Source organism: Hippopotamus amphibius, chromosome 3, assembly GCF_030028045.1.
Source record: "Hippopotamus amphibius kiboko isolate mHipAmp2 chromosome 3, mHipAmp2.hap2, whole genome shotgun sequence".
NCBI lineage: Eukaryota > Metazoa > Chordata > Mammalia > Artiodactyla > Hippopotamidae > Hippopotamus > Hippopotamus amphibius.
This window is the reverse complement of record NC_080188.1, coordinates 154,042,984-154,058,588: the sequence shown is the minus strand read 5'-3', so window position 1 is coordinate 154,058,588 and position 15,605 is coordinate 154,042,984. Positions and strand designations below refer to the sequence as shown.

The window sequence follows — 15,605 nt, the reverse complement described above, 5'->3', positions numbered from 1 at the left end:
CAGGCAGATTCTTAACCACTGCGCCACCTAGGAAGCCCCCCACGTCCTTCTTTTCTGGACTGTAGCGCAGGGCCCTGGCTGACCTGTGATGGGGCTGTTGTTATCGTCCCCCGGGATCCAGGTCAGTCTCACGCTCCTCTCGGCCAGGTCGGTGAGCTCCAGGTCCCGGGGTCGGTCTGGCCGTCCTGGCAGCAGAGGGAGAAGACACCACGTGGGCCTCCCGAGTTAGAGCTGGCCCGTCCCTGTGCTGGCCTCAGTCCTGGACACTGTCCCACGGACAGGACCCTGATGGGCTGAGGTCACCACTGCAGGAACCAACCCCAGTCTGTGCTGGAGGGTCAGCACAGGGGCCACCCCCTTCCCTTAGGGCTTAAGGAAGAACAAAGAGGGAATCCTAAATTCTACCACCCCCCAAAATATCAAGGAATGCAGGGCCACAGGGAGAACAGGGGCCAGCCCACCCCATTTCTGTGGATGTTCTTGAAGTGCAAGCATTTGGGAAATGCTGCCCTTTGCGTTAGACCATGTTCACAACCTTCAGGAAAGCTGATGAAGAAGTATGGGGTTCTGTCTCATTTTCTCATAATTATCTTCCACTCTGCGGGCTGAGGCTCTGAGGGGGCAGGAGCCCAGGGGGTGTTTGCAGAGCTGAGCAGGGCAGACCAGTTAGGGGAATGTGTGTGGGGGGAGCAAAGACAGAGAACAGGCCAGGGAGGAGACAGGGACGCAGTCTAGAACTTTCAGTGATGGACAGCAGGACAGAGGCTCCAACAAGGGCAGAGGCAGCACCTTTTTGGGGCTCCAGTCTCACTGGATTTCCTAAGTGGGTGTATGTGCCCTCCCGGCCTGGGGATAAAGCCATCTGGCCATTGACTGGTGAGGGCAGGCGTGGTTTTTCCTCTCATCCTGGCTTCTTGAACCAGCTATTTCCACATTTTGGCTGGTTACTGGAAGGATCTGGAGGCTGAGTCATTGAGGCTCACATGTGTGTGTGTTGCACACGTGTGTGTGCAGATTGAAAATGGGTGTATAGCAGCAGGTGTGAAAGGCTGCAAAAAAGGTGGGCTTACAGATAACTCAAAGCAAGGGGGCTTTCCTGACTGGATACACTTCTGAGGCCAAGCTGGGGGGAGAGAACAGGCCACCCCAAGGGGAGAGGCGGGCATGGCCAGAGGTAAGGGATTGGGTGGGGGGGAACGACAGCTGGACTTTGGAGCTCAGGCTGCTAAAGGAGCAGGAAGCCAGGAGTCGGGCGGTGACAGGGCTCAAGGAGGTGACAAGGGCCTCTTGAGAGGAGTCAGGTTTAGCAGGGAGCAGGGCGTGCTACCCCTTTGCCTGTACACTGCACTCCGTCCTGCAGCGCCTTCCTCCTCCTAGACTCCCCCCTCCCGGACACCTCGAGGGCTGCGCGAGGGTCCCGGGATTAGTGTGAATTACCTTTGGGCAGGGCAGCCAAACGGTTAGTTGGAGTGGCCTGATCAGCTGCAAAGGTAAGATGGGTTATCCAGGTTAGCAGGTTATCTGAGGATAAAGGTGTTCTAGGAGGGTGGGAACAGGTAGCCACGGCTTGAACAGCCACCGCAGCACAGCTTCACCCCTCCCCCACTTCCGTGGCGCGTGCCCCAGCCCTCACAGAGGTCTTCCTGTGCTCCCTCCACAGCTGGGGGCAGACACCCTGCCTCCCTCCTGTCCCCGTGCTAGGCTGTGCGGTGCAGGGACACTGCCAAGGGACAGGAGCGCCCTGAGAGCGAGCGCAGGGGTGAGGAGGGGATTTGCTTCCCTGGACAGGAGAGGCTACGTTCCCAGGTCTGGGGTGGCGTAGTATTTACAGTCTGGCCTGGACACGAGGGCAGGACAAGACAGGATCATCTGACGTGCAGAGCACCCTGTGAAATCCCATGGGGAGCGGGGCAGAGAGGAAGGCTAGCAGAGGGTGTTGGGAGGACAAACACAAAGTCAGTCTCGTTTCAAGGACGGATGGTATTAATTGACTTAGTGGCTTAGAGTTAGCTGTAAAGTTGGTAAAGATGATGGCAACGAGAACCCCCTGGCCATTCCCTCTCCTTTAGGCAAACTTCAGGTGAGGATCTGGGCGAGTCCATGCGTCCATTCAGGAGGTAAGGCGCCCAGCAGAGCTTGTTCTGAAAGGAAGAGCTTCCTGACCCTTGGACCAGAAGGCAGGAGGGTCAGCACGCCTGGCCTGGAACCGTCCTCCGCCTCCCTGGCCTCAGGAGCGGGGGTGGGGTCAGCACCAGTGTGGACGGCGGCAGTTACCTAGCACTGTCAGGTAGGCCTTGGCCAGGTCCTGGTCCAGCTCGGTGCTGGCGACGCACGTGTAGCTGCCCTGGTCCCGCTCAGCCACACCGAAGATGGTCAGGGAGTCCTCTTCCTTCTTCATCCTGCAAAGGTATCAGGGAGCGACTGACTGAAGGAAGGCGGGTGGGGAGACAGCAAAGGGGGAGGCAGGGGGCGTGCCGGGCACTGCCCATCTGCTTTCTGCCTGCAGAGGGCACAGCGAGGCAGAGGGAGAGGGAAGCCTCACAGGCTGGGCTGGGCGGCTGCAGCCCCTCCGAAGGGACACGAGGCTCCATCTCAGCACTTCGAGGGAGGCAGGCTCTTCAGGTCCCCTTGAGAGCTTACGGTGCTTGATGCAGGGGACAGGAAAGTAGAGGGAGCTGAAGCGGCCCTGGCCCGTAGGCACCGTTCTCCACTCTCACACTGAGTCTGTCCTCTGTGCCTTTCTGGTGCTGTGCTCCCCTCCAGGACTGTGGCACCGTCAGGCCCACCCCTCAAAAGGCAGGGCTTCTCGTCCTTCCAGCTCTGCCTTCAGCACAGATCGATGCCGGGGCTCAGCCCAAGTGCCCCAGGTGCCTCTGAACAGTCTCCCACAGAGGGAGGAGGGCACCGAAGAGCAGGGTAGGCCCTGAGCATCACTGAGTGCCAGAATGCCTGTGCCTGTCCGCAGGCTACGCTCCTGCAGAAAACCAGATGATCCCTGGAAACAGCTGGTACCCATGCACAACCTGCCCCGAGATGGATGACGGTACAGCAAAGAGCCCTGGAGGGAAGCTCGGATCAGCTGTTCTCAACCCCAGCTGCATATTACAAACACCTGGGGGGACTTTTAAACACTATCTATGCCCGGGCCCTCCCTCAACTCCACTTAAATCTGAATCTGGGATAAGGGAGGGGGCAGGCGTGGGCCTGGGAAACGGTCCCAGGTGCAATAAGGATGCAGAACCACACTAACCACAAAGGTTAGAGTCCGCTCGGTCCAACCCTGCCCTCTGCTGGAGAACAGGGGCACTGAAGGCAGGGCTGAGAGCATGGGGAGGGGTCCTGGCTGTGAGGCAGAAAAGGAGGAGGGGAAGGGATCAGAATAAAGGGAGGAGGAAAAGAGGAGTGAGGGGAGAGAGGGAGGGAAGTGAAGAGAGAAAGGAGTGGGAGGGAGGAGGAGGAGAGAGAAGCAGAGCACGGACGGGAGAGGGGGGAAGGTGTGGGGGGGTCTCCCCTGAGGTGGGGCAGGGGTGTCACCGAGGCTGTCATGCCGTCCTCAGCAGTTCTGCAGTGACCCACGTGCCACAGGTTCCCTGGGCTCTTCAGTGCATCACCAAGAGCAAGGGAAAAGAAAACGCCCCAAAGAGCAGCAGCGAGAGAGGAGGGAGGAGCAGAAACCTGTTTCCGATGTAGAGGGGCTCATCATCCTTCAGCCAGGAGACCGTGAGCTTCAGGGAGGGGTCGTGCTTCACGCGGCACTCCAGCTGCACCGTGGTGCCCCTTTTGGCGATCTGGTCCTCAGGCATCCGGTAGATCCTGGTGGGGTCTGCGGGGAAGCCCCTGGAGCTCATCTCTGCCATCCCCCACCCCCGTGTGGCCATACAGTGTGACACACATGACCTCCAAGTCAGACGGACCATGGAAAGGGGCAGAAATAGGATTTATGTGAATGGTAGGGGAGGCCTGGTATGGGGGATCCCCAACAGTAAACAATCCCCAAATCCTTTCTCTCCACCTTGGGAACATGGGATGCAGTTTCTGGGGTGGCAGTGGGGCGCTGGTGTGGGTAGCAGGCGGCCCTGCCGAAGTCTATTTGGACGAGGCTTGTAATAACTCAGTGCTCGCAGCATCAGGCCAATCGGAGGCCCTGGCCACGAAACTTCCACGGAGAGGACACACAGACCTGGAGGGAGGTCCCACTAGGTATTACACATTAGGTGTGGTACATATTCAAAGTGAGTGACACACGTGGATAACTTTGAGGAGATGGCTTCCTTGCCCTCCCCACCCTGCACTCTACCTAGCAACCCTCTCCTTTACCTTTGACCTCCAGGCGGACCTGGTTCTCAGCTTTGCCCAGGATGTTGGTGGCAACACAGGTGTAGATGCCTTGGTCCTCTTTGCGAATCATCTTGATTTCCAGGCTGCCGTTCTCATAGACATGGTAGTTGCCACCATCCAGGTTGCTTCCTTGCCCATTCTTAAACCTCACAACAGAGCAGCAGGACACACAGCATACTGAGAAAGGACCAGCCCAGGGAGCACGAGGAGCCCCGAGCCTTGTGGGTCTTGCCTCTGACCACTGGGTGGCCTTGGCAAGTCTCCGGGCCTCAGTTGCTTTCTTTGCACAATAAGAGGGTTGACCCACATGATCTGCCAACTTCCTCCCAGCTTCAACCCTTCAAGGCTCCCATGACTTGCTGAACACCTCTCATGGGCCAGATGGAATGAGAAAGGCAGGACAGATGCCCCTGAGGGGGAGGCCTGGTCTCCTGGAACTTACCATCGGAGTGTGGGGATGGGAGACCCAAAGAATGGGCAGTCCAGCCGCGTCCGGTTGTACAGAATCACCCTGATGAGCTGATTTCGGGGTGACAGCATCCGAGGCGGCACGTCTGCAATTCCCAGAGAACTGATCTTGGGTGGCGAGTCTTCACTTTCTCTTTGTGGACCAGTCCTATCTCTACGTGCCTTCTCCTCACAGCAGCTTCCAAGCACCAGTGTACCTTCCCCCATCAACCTCCCTCCTTTTAGAAGCCTCTAAGGATTAGGTGAGGAAGGAGGAAGCTTATTCATCTGCCCTTCACCTATCCTACATCCAGCCCAGTTTTTGCAAAGGGTTCCCTGCAGTTTTCCAGCAGCTCCTATACCTGTGCCTCCACAGCCCCAAGGCTTCTCCTAGCTGCACCTGCCCACTGCCCTCTCCCTGCTCCAGGAGTGTTACGAACATACTCAGGACTATCTTCCACCCTGAGACCACAGGGAACCCAGGGAGAGCCAACATGGACACACCAAGGAGATGAGACGGTCCCTCCTCTCATCAGGGGAGGAAGGGGACTGAGACTGACTTCTCACATGGAATGAACTCTGTCTGCACACCCAGCTCTGTGGGTTTTAAGTCCTCCATCCTCCCTGCAAATCTCATCCTGGGTCTCTGTGCTTCCCCCAACCTGCCGCCCTCACACCCCACCACCTGGCTGATCTCTGGGGAAGGGAGTGCGCCCACGAGGTGAGCAAGGGCCAGGCAGCTGAGCGGAGGGAGAGGCGCACTCACCCAGCACGCTGACGAAGGCGTTGGCCAGCAGGTAGCCGTGCTCGTTGGAGGTGTTGCACTGGTACACGGCCCTGCTGCTGATCTGGGTGTCCCGGAAGATGATGGTGTCCCCGGCCACTTCACGGTTTGGGTTGGGTGGTGCCGCTACAGAAAGGAAGATGCTCCTCGTGAGAAAGGGGGAGGGCAGGGCAAAGGGCACTTGGGACTCTGGCCAGGCCTCCCTGGTAGGACTGGGGTGTGGTGGAGGCAGCAGCACTGCGTGGCTCTCAGACACAGCTTCTGGCCCACCACTGCCTAGCTGTGTGGCCTGGGTCCATCACTGAGACCACCGGAGTTTATTTCTCAATCCGTCCAATGGAAATAGGAATCTCGGTCAAACGTGCACAGCAGCCGGGCCGCGGTGGTTGAGAGCGTAAGCTCTGGAAACAGGAGAGTGTGAGTTCTAACCACATGACCTGCTAGCACGATTCAACGGCTCTATGTTTCAGTCTCCTTGTCAGCAACATGGGGATGACGTGTCACCTTGTGGGGTTTTTATGAGGATGATGGGAGATTCTCTGTGTGTCATTAGCAGAGGGCTCAGCACATACTGATTTTGATCGTTGTTACTATTTTAATCCAATGTGCATATACTCAAGTGTGTTTTGAAAAGGATAAAGCAATATACAACTAGATGGGACCTACCACCTTCTCCACCATCCGAGCAGAGCACTCTGCAGACATTCACAAAGTTAAACCCAGAAGCCGATGCCTGCTGAAAGCTGAATGAGTTCCTGTATTTGCTGCAGCTACCTGATCTTCCCAAGACATGGGCACACCGCGAGGACATTCCCTGCTGCAGTTCTCCCGGTCCCACTGGCTGGGGATGCAGAGAGCAGAGGCTGGGGAGTGGCTGTGGAGGGTCTCACACCTATCCCTGTATCATTCTAAGACCCGGGGCAAATCAATAACTCCTCTGGGCCTCCTTTCCTTCATCTGTCAAATGTGGAAGCATTGCTCCCGTCTTTCCCCTATTCTGAGGAAGGTTAAGATAAGAGAACGATGAGATAATGGGCTGTACAAATAAAAGTTTTCTAGAAATGTAAAGAATCCCCACTTTTCTCATCTTTCACCATCAGAAGGTGCCTTTCCTCTGTAAGATTTCAGGACTGGGCCAGATGATTCGGCTTGTGTGATCTATGAACTCATCCAGGATCACTCAGACCTACCACAGAAGCGGGCAGAGGAGGACCCAGGGTCTGGCCCTGTGGGCGCCACCCCACAGATAGTAAGTCTGAGCCCGGAATTAGGGAATCAGAGGTGAACAAAGCTGACGTCAACATCCTCATCATCCTCCTGGAGTCTCCACTCAGCAAAAAGGCACAAAGGAAGCCGACACCAGCGACTTTATGTCTCCTTGCCCAGCAATGTTCTCAGCGCAGCTTTCCTCCCGGTCACTCCTTTGAGTGACAAGGGACCTTTCCCAGGCCAAGACTCAGCTGCAAATCCTGGAATCTGCATTTATTTAATGGTGCCATGAAGTTTAGAGCCTTTGTCTGCCTTGTCCCCAAACTGCTACTAGGACAGGGAAAAGGGACATACAAGTGACTCCATATGTCATTCGTATTCAGGGTCAGGCTATTTCCTGGGATAACTAGATGCTCAGTACTAGACAGGGCTGGCATGTTGTGCTGTCACAGCAGCCCACAGCTTCCTCACTCACTAGCCACGCGACCACAGGCAACTCCCTGCCCCACCGGAGCCTCATTTCTTCATCTTTAATGTTTGAGGTTAAGATGATGAGGGATGCACAGTGCCTGGCACACAATAAATGTCTAGAAAGGTGCATTCTCACCTTCTCCACCTGCCTCCCTACCTCGCCACCTGCTTCATCAGCTGTTGCTTGTGAGTTAGGCTCTGAGTTCTTGCCATCTATTTTTTGCCCCATCTGGTTGATAACACTGTTTGCATTTCCTCTGACCCCTTAGAGAAAGTAAGGACAGGACGTGTAAAAAGTAAAGGCAACTGGAGTGAATATGATGTGAAAAGTTGACCAAGACCTTTGGCTGGAAGGAGCCCTGGAGTCATCCATTCCGGCATCCGCACAGAACTAATTCTTCCTGACGTCTATAAGAACTCAGAAGCTGCACTGCACATCTCTGCTCTCACAGGGAGTTTTCCCTCATTTCCGGCCATATCTTTCATAACTTCACAAAACCCTGCCTCTTTTTTTGCCCTTGGCAGAGAGAGGGACTTGGGTAAACAATAGCAATGAGTTACCAAGCTCTCCTCTACCTCCTGAGCCCCAGCCATCACTCAGAGCCTTTATTCTCAGGATGTACAGCCGAGGTCCCCAGCCCTCCAACTGGGCTCTGTAGTTGTTAAGGGCAGAAGGGAGAAATTTATGAAAAAGCCCAGGGAGCAAAAATCCCCTAAATATGGGAACATAACCACAGGCCTCCTGTTCCCTCTCACACACAAATGAGGCAGGTTTCCTCTCCCTTGAGATGTCCAAAGAGACGGGCTGCTCCCTTACTTCTGGTGTACAGCGCTGGCCCACAGGGATGGGAGAGAGAGCAGAAGCAGGCAGGACAACAGCGCGTCACTCACATTGCAAAGGCTCTCCATTCACCATCCACTGGACGGTGGGCTTGGGGTTCCCATTGGCTCGACACACCAGTCTCCCGTCCTCGCCAGGAGCCAGGATAAGGTTCTTGGGTTCGTCCAGCCAGTAGGGAGCAGCTGGAAGACAAGGACAGGCATAGGCAGGGGCGTCAGATGACACAAGCAGGCAGGAGGAACCACATGGGATCCCTCTAGGAAGGCAGGAGTCCCCGAGTGCCAGCCCCAAGTCCCTGCCACCTGCCCAGGGCTCATCCTGATAGGATGGCGGTCAAGGCTGCCTTTGGTCGGCTCAGCACTGCAGATGCTGACTCATTTATTTCAAGTTCACAGAGCAACAGTTCTAAACTGGGGCCCCCTGAAGAGCTGTTAACAAACATGGATGCCAGGGGCCATCTTCAACCTACTAAGTCAGAATCCGTGGGGGAAGCCTGGGCGGCCAGTGCTTTGAGAGCTCCCCAGGCACTCATGATGCACTCAAGGGCTCGAGCCAGGGAGGGTGGTAAAGCACCAGGGGTCGGTCCCTCTGGATTTCCGTTCTTGTTGCTGCAGGATCAGACCATTTAGAAAAGGCCTGCTATTCATTCTTTTAGCCACTGAGCTTTGGCTAGAGTGCTTTTAGCTGGCCACCCCTTCCAATTGTCTGGAAATTTTTGTGAATGTGTGGATATGGATTCTTTTGAGAAGATGGTCCTTTGGATCAGAATCCCAAAGATCTTGAAACCCCATTAAAGGTTAAGAACTCCTGGTTTGAGTGTGGTGCTGAAACCAAGGTCACACGTCAATTGAGCATGTCCAACCTCATCACCCCAATCACCCATCCAGCCCCACCATTCAGACTGAGAAGTGACTGGTGGACCCCTCCCTGCACCACACTCCCCACACCTGTGGCTGGGACCCGCAGAGGTACGTGTTCTATTGACTACAACTGCTCAGGTGAGCTGTCTGCTTTGAGGGGAGGGAAGTGATTTTCAAAAAAAGTCATTTGGGCCATGATGACTTCCCATTTTTAAAAAGAACTATGCACAATACACAGACAGAGTAGGGCTAAGACAACACATCGTGAACGGGAATGTGAAACAAAAGACAGGAAGGTTCTTGGTGATCCAAATGGGCCATGGGAGAAAGTGCATCTGCTGAGGGAGCCCCAGGCACAAAGGGGAGTCGGGCAATGGTGAGAGAGGATCTCCTCTCTTAACGCCTCCCTCCCCCCGCCCTTTTACACAGGCACACATACACACACATCCAGGCGGTGACACCATGCCTGCAGGTCATTATTGCCACTAATCAGTGTGTTGGACGTTTTCCCCACTCACCCTGCCCCCAACCACCCTGAGAGGGAAGGGTGGCCGTGGAGTGTAGGGCTGGCAAAATCATCATAATGAGAAATACACACAACGTACCCTTTACTCTCACCGAGATCGTGTGCCGGATGCTGCCCATCTTGTTGGAGGCCAGGCAGAAATACTCCCCAGAGTCTTCCTCGGACACGTTGGTGATACGCAGGGCCTTGTTAAAGTTCTCGAACTTGGCCTTGTCAGATGGGAGGTCCCCACCTTTCTTGTACCATGCGATGTCTGGTGTTGGGCTAAGAGGGACCAAGTGAGAAACAGGGACTTATCACTAAATGTGGCTCTGCTATTCTAGTATGGAGCCTGGGACACCTACGTGTCCTTAAAGTGTACTTGGGCCTGGGAGGATGCATGTTCCCTGAGAGCTGACCCCTCCCATGCAGGGGGGATGCTCAGCCACAGGGTCCCTAAGGGACTTATCTAAGATCACAGGAGGGTCTAACACACGTACAAGAAGCCTAGCCACCTCCTTTCCTCATTATCTAAAAAAGAAATGGGGTGGAGATAACTATGATTGGCAGCATCCTCACAAGGAGCTGTTTGCTTCTATTTTTGCCACCCCCCCCCCCACCCAAATGTGGTAAGAACAAAGCATGCACAAACCCCCAGCCCATCCTCCTGGAGGGTGGCCAGAAGTGGGGGTACAAACTGTACGTACACCCCGGAGGCGATGCACTCCAGCAGGAGGTCCATGCCACGCAGTACCATCTGACTGCTCGCAGTGCCCTGGGGATACATGAAGCTGGGTGTTCTTTCTGCAACTCCTCGGGCTGAAACAGGATGGAACAAGCTCTCGTGAGTTTACTGCCCAGAGGGCTGACCCAGCTAGGCCAGAGCTGTCGGGATAGAGAGAAAGGTCATCATGCCCTCCTGCTTACCCCCTTACCCTCAGAGGCACCAAGCCCCAGGCCCTCCCTGCTGAAACCACCCCAAGGGCCGGGGCATCATTAAGAGAGGTGTGTTAGGAAGCGCAGGGCTCCCGGCCCCACCAGCACATGTGTGTGAACAGCTCTAAGTTCTGACAGGATCTGCCAAAAGGAGCCCAGCTTCCCTCCCCGTTCAGTGAGCTGCTCTGGTCCTGGAATGTGGGAGGGGTTGCCTGAGCAGCAAGCAGTCTACTCCCTGAGCATCTCGTGTTGGGAGCCAGAGGCCAGTAGAGTGGCCCCCAGGGAGGCCATCTCTGCAGCAGTGGAAGAAAGAGAAGGCACATCTTGGGGCCACAGACAGATAACCTGCTCTTTGGGACCCTGGAGACAAGGAGCTGGGATGAAGCCACAAAGACTCAGATGAACAGTCAGAGATGCAGGGAGTATTATTAATGGTTTAGCAAAGACATGGAGAGAATTAATGAACACAGATGACAGGAAATCACTTTGGGGCCAAGACCATTCTGCTTCTTCACTAATGACTTTGGAAGGGGGCTGGGGAGGAGGGTGTTAATTGGATGTGAGAGACTGGGGGAGGGGTGAGACACACATGGCCACCAAGATGGAGGAGGCCATCTACAATTCAACTAGGCTGCAGCAGCCGCGGGCTTTGGAATCAATGAAGGCCAGATGGCTCACAGAGATCGACACTGTCAGGGCAGCTGTTTCCCTGTGCAAGGGGTCATGCAAGTCTGGGGACACCCTAGCTCAGTGGACCCCACCGTACCTGCACCTCACCTCTCCCTCAGAGCACAGCTTTATGGAAATGGATAAGATGGGACAGAGAAGCATAAGGATTTTGCCAGAAACCACAAAGCAAAGGGAAACTGGAGGAGTCACCCCTGCTCAAAAGATGTATGATTGTAAACTAGAAGAGTTAAAGATATAAATATAACCTGGGGCTACCCAGGGGTTTAATGGGTTTTCGACTCAGCTGGAGAGGTGAGAGCTGGAAGGAAGGCAAGGCTGCCAGGAGCTGGGAGCCCTCAGACAGGCCTGGAGGGAGAGCGAGGCATTCTTCCGGGTGGGAGGCAGGTATTGTTACTGGGTGCTGGCAGAACGAGGACAGAGTGGCTGGGGAACTCTGTCTCTGTGACATTGCTGGACTTATTGGGCTAGTTGACGTCTGGCTCCTGTGGGGCTCCTGGCTCCTGTCCTGGGGCACCCAGCTTCTCTCCATCAGCCATTGGGGGAATGTATTTCATAGAGTTGGCATCTATTTTATCCTTTTGTCAGGGGAAGAAACGATGAAACGTATGTGGAGGTAGTTACGCTGCCGGCACACAGCAAGTGTTCAGTAAATGCTTGTGGGATGAATAAATTCAAGAGGGGAAGAGAACAAAAAGGAAGGCAACAATGTACCCAATGTTATCTCTTTCTGTAGATGTCCTCACCTGTCCCACCAGCACACACATATACAACAGTGGCTACAAAAGGGTTAATTCATTATGTGGTTAATTGGTTACCATCTATAACTCTTATAGCATCCAGCTCTCAGCACCTAAAGAAGCCTGATGCCAAAGCAGCAGCTTCCTCCCACCCATCATCCTGGAATCACCCAAACGGTCAGACAACACAAGGTCAGGGGCACCATGAGAAGATCTGAGGACAGGAAGGTGAATCTGTTGAGAGCTGGGAACCGTGGGGTTGCGTGGAAGCTCAGTCGGCATACTCTTTCCACATGGGAACAAAACCTGCAGAAACCAAGTGTGACCCTGTGGACATTTAATTCACACCATAGCATGCAGCCCTGCAAGCACACAATACCAGCAAAGCATTAAGTATGGGAACGGGGGAAATGAGCACGGAGGCCCGCTGTGGCTGCCTTGACACACTGCAGCTGTGACTATAAAAAGGTTACAGCAATATTTCATTTGTAGGATGTGGGCTAGCAACCGCAGAGCTGTCCCAAAGGAGGAGAAGCTACTGGGAAATGAGCCAACGTTCAAAAATACAGGGAGGAACACCCTAAAGGCAGAGGTAATAAACAGGGCAGCCACTTGGCCGATCACTGTGGACCAAGTGCGGGGCTCAGCTCCAGCTCCCTCACCATCATCACGTGCGATCCTCACAGCAAACTTGGGGGGGGTGGGTATTTATGCCATTTTCCAGAGAGGAAACCAAGGGTCAGTGGAGTCAACCGACTTGCCAAGGTCACAAGCCAGTTATGTTTTGGATTCTGGACCATTTGGTGCCAAAGCTTGTGTTCTAGCACCTATTCTATATCGCCTCTCTCTTTAAAGATGGATACCCTACTTGTTCCTACTTCTGACAGTCAGCTTTGGGAAGAATTTTCTTACTCAAACTAAAGAACACCAAAATTCAAGGGCAAAAGGGGTAAAGGAGAAAGATATTTTTGTCTTAATGAGCTGCTCTGGTGAAACTTTTCCACGATGTTTTCCTCAAGTATTACCATCCCAGTTGAGATTCCATCTCTCCTCGGTGGCTATTAAACAAAGTCAGGCCCAAACTGGAAAAAGAGAAGCTGGGCTTGAAATTAAGAGATTCCAAAGACATCTCAACTAGATTGTTAAGGCCATGGAAAGCCTGAAGAGGAGTCAGAGTGACACATGGTATCATTAAGGGATGAGAAGGCTGGACCCAAAGGGGAGGTCGTGAAGACACGTGGCCTTATGTGAAAGGGGTCTGCAGGAAAACTGACTAAGGATAATCCAGCTGGTGGCTTTGGGAGCTACTGCTCCCAAGGGAGGGTAGCTCATTTCTCTCCCTGGAGATGTAGACCCAGGAAGAGTGTTGGAGGCAAAGGCGATTACTCTATGAGACTCTATATGGTAGAAGATGACAGAGCCTTTTAGGGCATCATAGGGTCCCACCACCTACTCAGAGGTGGGGATCTAACCTCTCTAGCTTGATGACACTTCACTGACTCTCCCTAATCTTCAGGAGTGGAGTTGGACCTAAATATCTGATCATCTCAGAATCCAGATGCTAAAGCTTATGTCTGTGAGGATCTGGGAAGAGCTTCCCACATGGGCCTATCTGACCTCTAGGCCAAGGGCAGTCCTTCCTCTCCTGCTCTCACAGCTGTGGTACCAGAGTGGGCTCATGGGTTTCCAGGGGAATCTGGTCAGCAGGGGGACATCAGAAGATGCCTCTGCCTCAACCACCTTGGCTTTGAAGAGCCAACGAAAAATGCCTCAATTGTCTCCTGCAAAAGGACTGGGCAAAATTGCAGAAAACCCGAGTTTCCCCTCCTCTGCCAAGTACTGTGTGTTAGCAGAAGACAGTTCAGTGAATCAGTTGTATCTGAAAACCATAAACAGCTTTTAGGGGCGGCTGGATCCTACCTTCGCTGCTTCTGATTCTCAGAACTGAGAACTCATGGGGCTGGATCCTTGGCATCTCATCATCTCTCTGGCTCCAGAAACAGCTGACCAAACCACCCCAGGAGACAAGAAAAACTCTTTGTCTAGTAACATTTGATACTGCCAGGAAATCTCTCCCATAAATCTAACCCAAGTTCCTCATACTGCAGTTGGAGCTTTTTTCTTATCCAGTTCTCAGTGCAGCTGAGAATCTGAAAAGCTTTTGTTTTTCTAGTCTGCTCTAAAATTTCTCCCTCCGTAGTGCTTTCTTCCCATAATTGTGCCTGCCTCTCCCCTAAGTTTCTCTTTAAGGTCTCCATGTCCCTCTCAATTTTAGAAGCAAAGAACAATTGTACTTGATACAGTCAACACTAAGCCATATCCTTTAATGCCAATAACGGTAACAATGACTGATCATTGATGTGCCTGACGCCACACTAGGAACATAAGCACATTATCCTGTTTAATCTTCACAGCAATCCTTTGGGGGCAGGTAATATACCCATTTTGCAGATAAGGAGATAAAGTTCTGACACACTAAATGACTTGCCCAAGGTCACTCAATGGTATGTCCTAGAGCCTGAGTTTAATTCAAGGCAGTCTGCCTCAGGGTGCATGTCCTTATCTTCCTTTCTGCTTGCCTGGATGAATTCTGAGTGGCAAGTTACAATTTCAGACCAGTGTCCCCCTGCTACTGAGCACGTCAGGGGGCATCTGGCATATGTTCAGAGGATACCAAACCACTAGAGAAATCACTGGGACAAAGTGTAGTTACGGGCTGGCCCTACTGTTACAAAAGGGACATGTTTCAAAGCCAAGTTCAGAAGTGTACTGGGCATTATTCATCACATTGTGTCTCTCTGTCTAGCTCCCTGAACTCAGGAAGGACCTTATCTTCTTTCCTTCCTTTTCATTTTCTGTTTCTAGAAGCATTCAAACTAGCTGTCCTTTGTTCAACATGTGCCTCACTTTGACTTTATACCCTTTCCAGCTGGGGTCATACTTGGTCAGCCCCACTCTACCTGGGATTGAGGAGATGAGGTCAATCTTCGTGTGAGCTCTTGGGAGTCTTGCTTGGTTTCATAGCCCTGGATGATTCTTATAACTCCTACTTATGCACTTACAATAGTATCTACCACTGGTCACAAACTGGCTTAAGTGGCTGGAATCAATCAAACCTACATCGTTGATAAAACAACTCTACATGCATGTCCCCTTCAATGGTTTATTTTATATAAAGCAAGGAGCTTAGGCCAGATGGCCTCTAAGAGACCTTTTGGCTTTCACAGACTCCAGCTTTAAGAATACTTCCATAACAGATTACCCGGAATCCAATTTAGAAAAAGGCACATTCCACACCAGTGCTCTGGGGCTCTTGACACAATGGTGGTTGGCCCCGTTATTTTGAAAACAAACAATGCCCAGAATCCAACAAAGGTCCCCTGCTTCCTCGGGCAGTAAATCTCTTTGGCAGGATCTCAGTGTGGCTCTGGCTGCTCGGTGCCAAGTTAAAGCCTTTGCACTCTCGTTGGCTCTCATTCCCTCTTCCCATCCCCCACTCCAGACACCAATCATTGTTTATATTAGCACATCACAATACGGACACTTCCTATCTATCTGAGCCCACAATGACCCCTCTGGGGACCTGCAGCCTCAGCTTCCGAGGCATAACTGATGATGGGGGCCAGCTGCCTTTCCAGAGCCAGCAAATGATTCCTCTGGCTGCTCAAGGAAAACAAGACATTCTTGAGCCATGGTTGCGGGTAGCTCAGGTGTGGAAACAGCCAATTACTCTACTAATCAGCCTGAGCAACCAGTTGTATGATGAATTGGAAATACGCCTCCTAGA

General features: G+C 53.1%; 1 protein-coding gene across 6 annotated transcripts in view; it reads right to left on the bottom strand.

Moving 5' to 3' along the window:
- The window catches only part of NFASC (neurofascin), a 68,641-nt gene that overhangs the window by 35,982 nt on the left and 17,054 nt on the right, over positions 1-15,605 (bottom strand). For 3 of the 6 annotated variants that reach the window (XM_057726847.1, XM_057726848.1, XM_057726850.1), the window contains exons 7-16: positions 10,163-10,274; positions 9,556-9,740; positions 8,141-8,272; positions 5,552-5,695; positions 4,781-4,892; positions 4,318-4,484; positions 3,676-3,823; positions 2,275-2,399; positions 1,438-1,482; positions 84-185 (exon numbers count right to left, since the gene is read on the bottom strand). In XM_057726847.1, coding sequence (XP_057582830.1) covers positions 84-185; positions 1,438-1,482; positions 2,275-2,399; positions 3,676-3,823; positions 4,318-4,484; positions 4,781-4,892; positions 5,552-5,695; positions 8,141-8,272; positions 9,556-9,740; positions 10,163-10,274 — 1,272 coding nt within the window. The remainder of the gene's footprint in view (positions 1-83; positions 186-1,437; positions 1,483-2,274; positions 2,400-3,675; positions 3,824-4,317; positions 4,485-4,780; positions 4,893-5,551; positions 5,696-8,140; positions 8,273-9,555; positions 9,741-10,162; positions 10,275-15,605) is intronic. The other 3 variants (XM_057726852.1, XM_057726851.1, XM_057726853.1) reach the window with 1 other exon arrangement.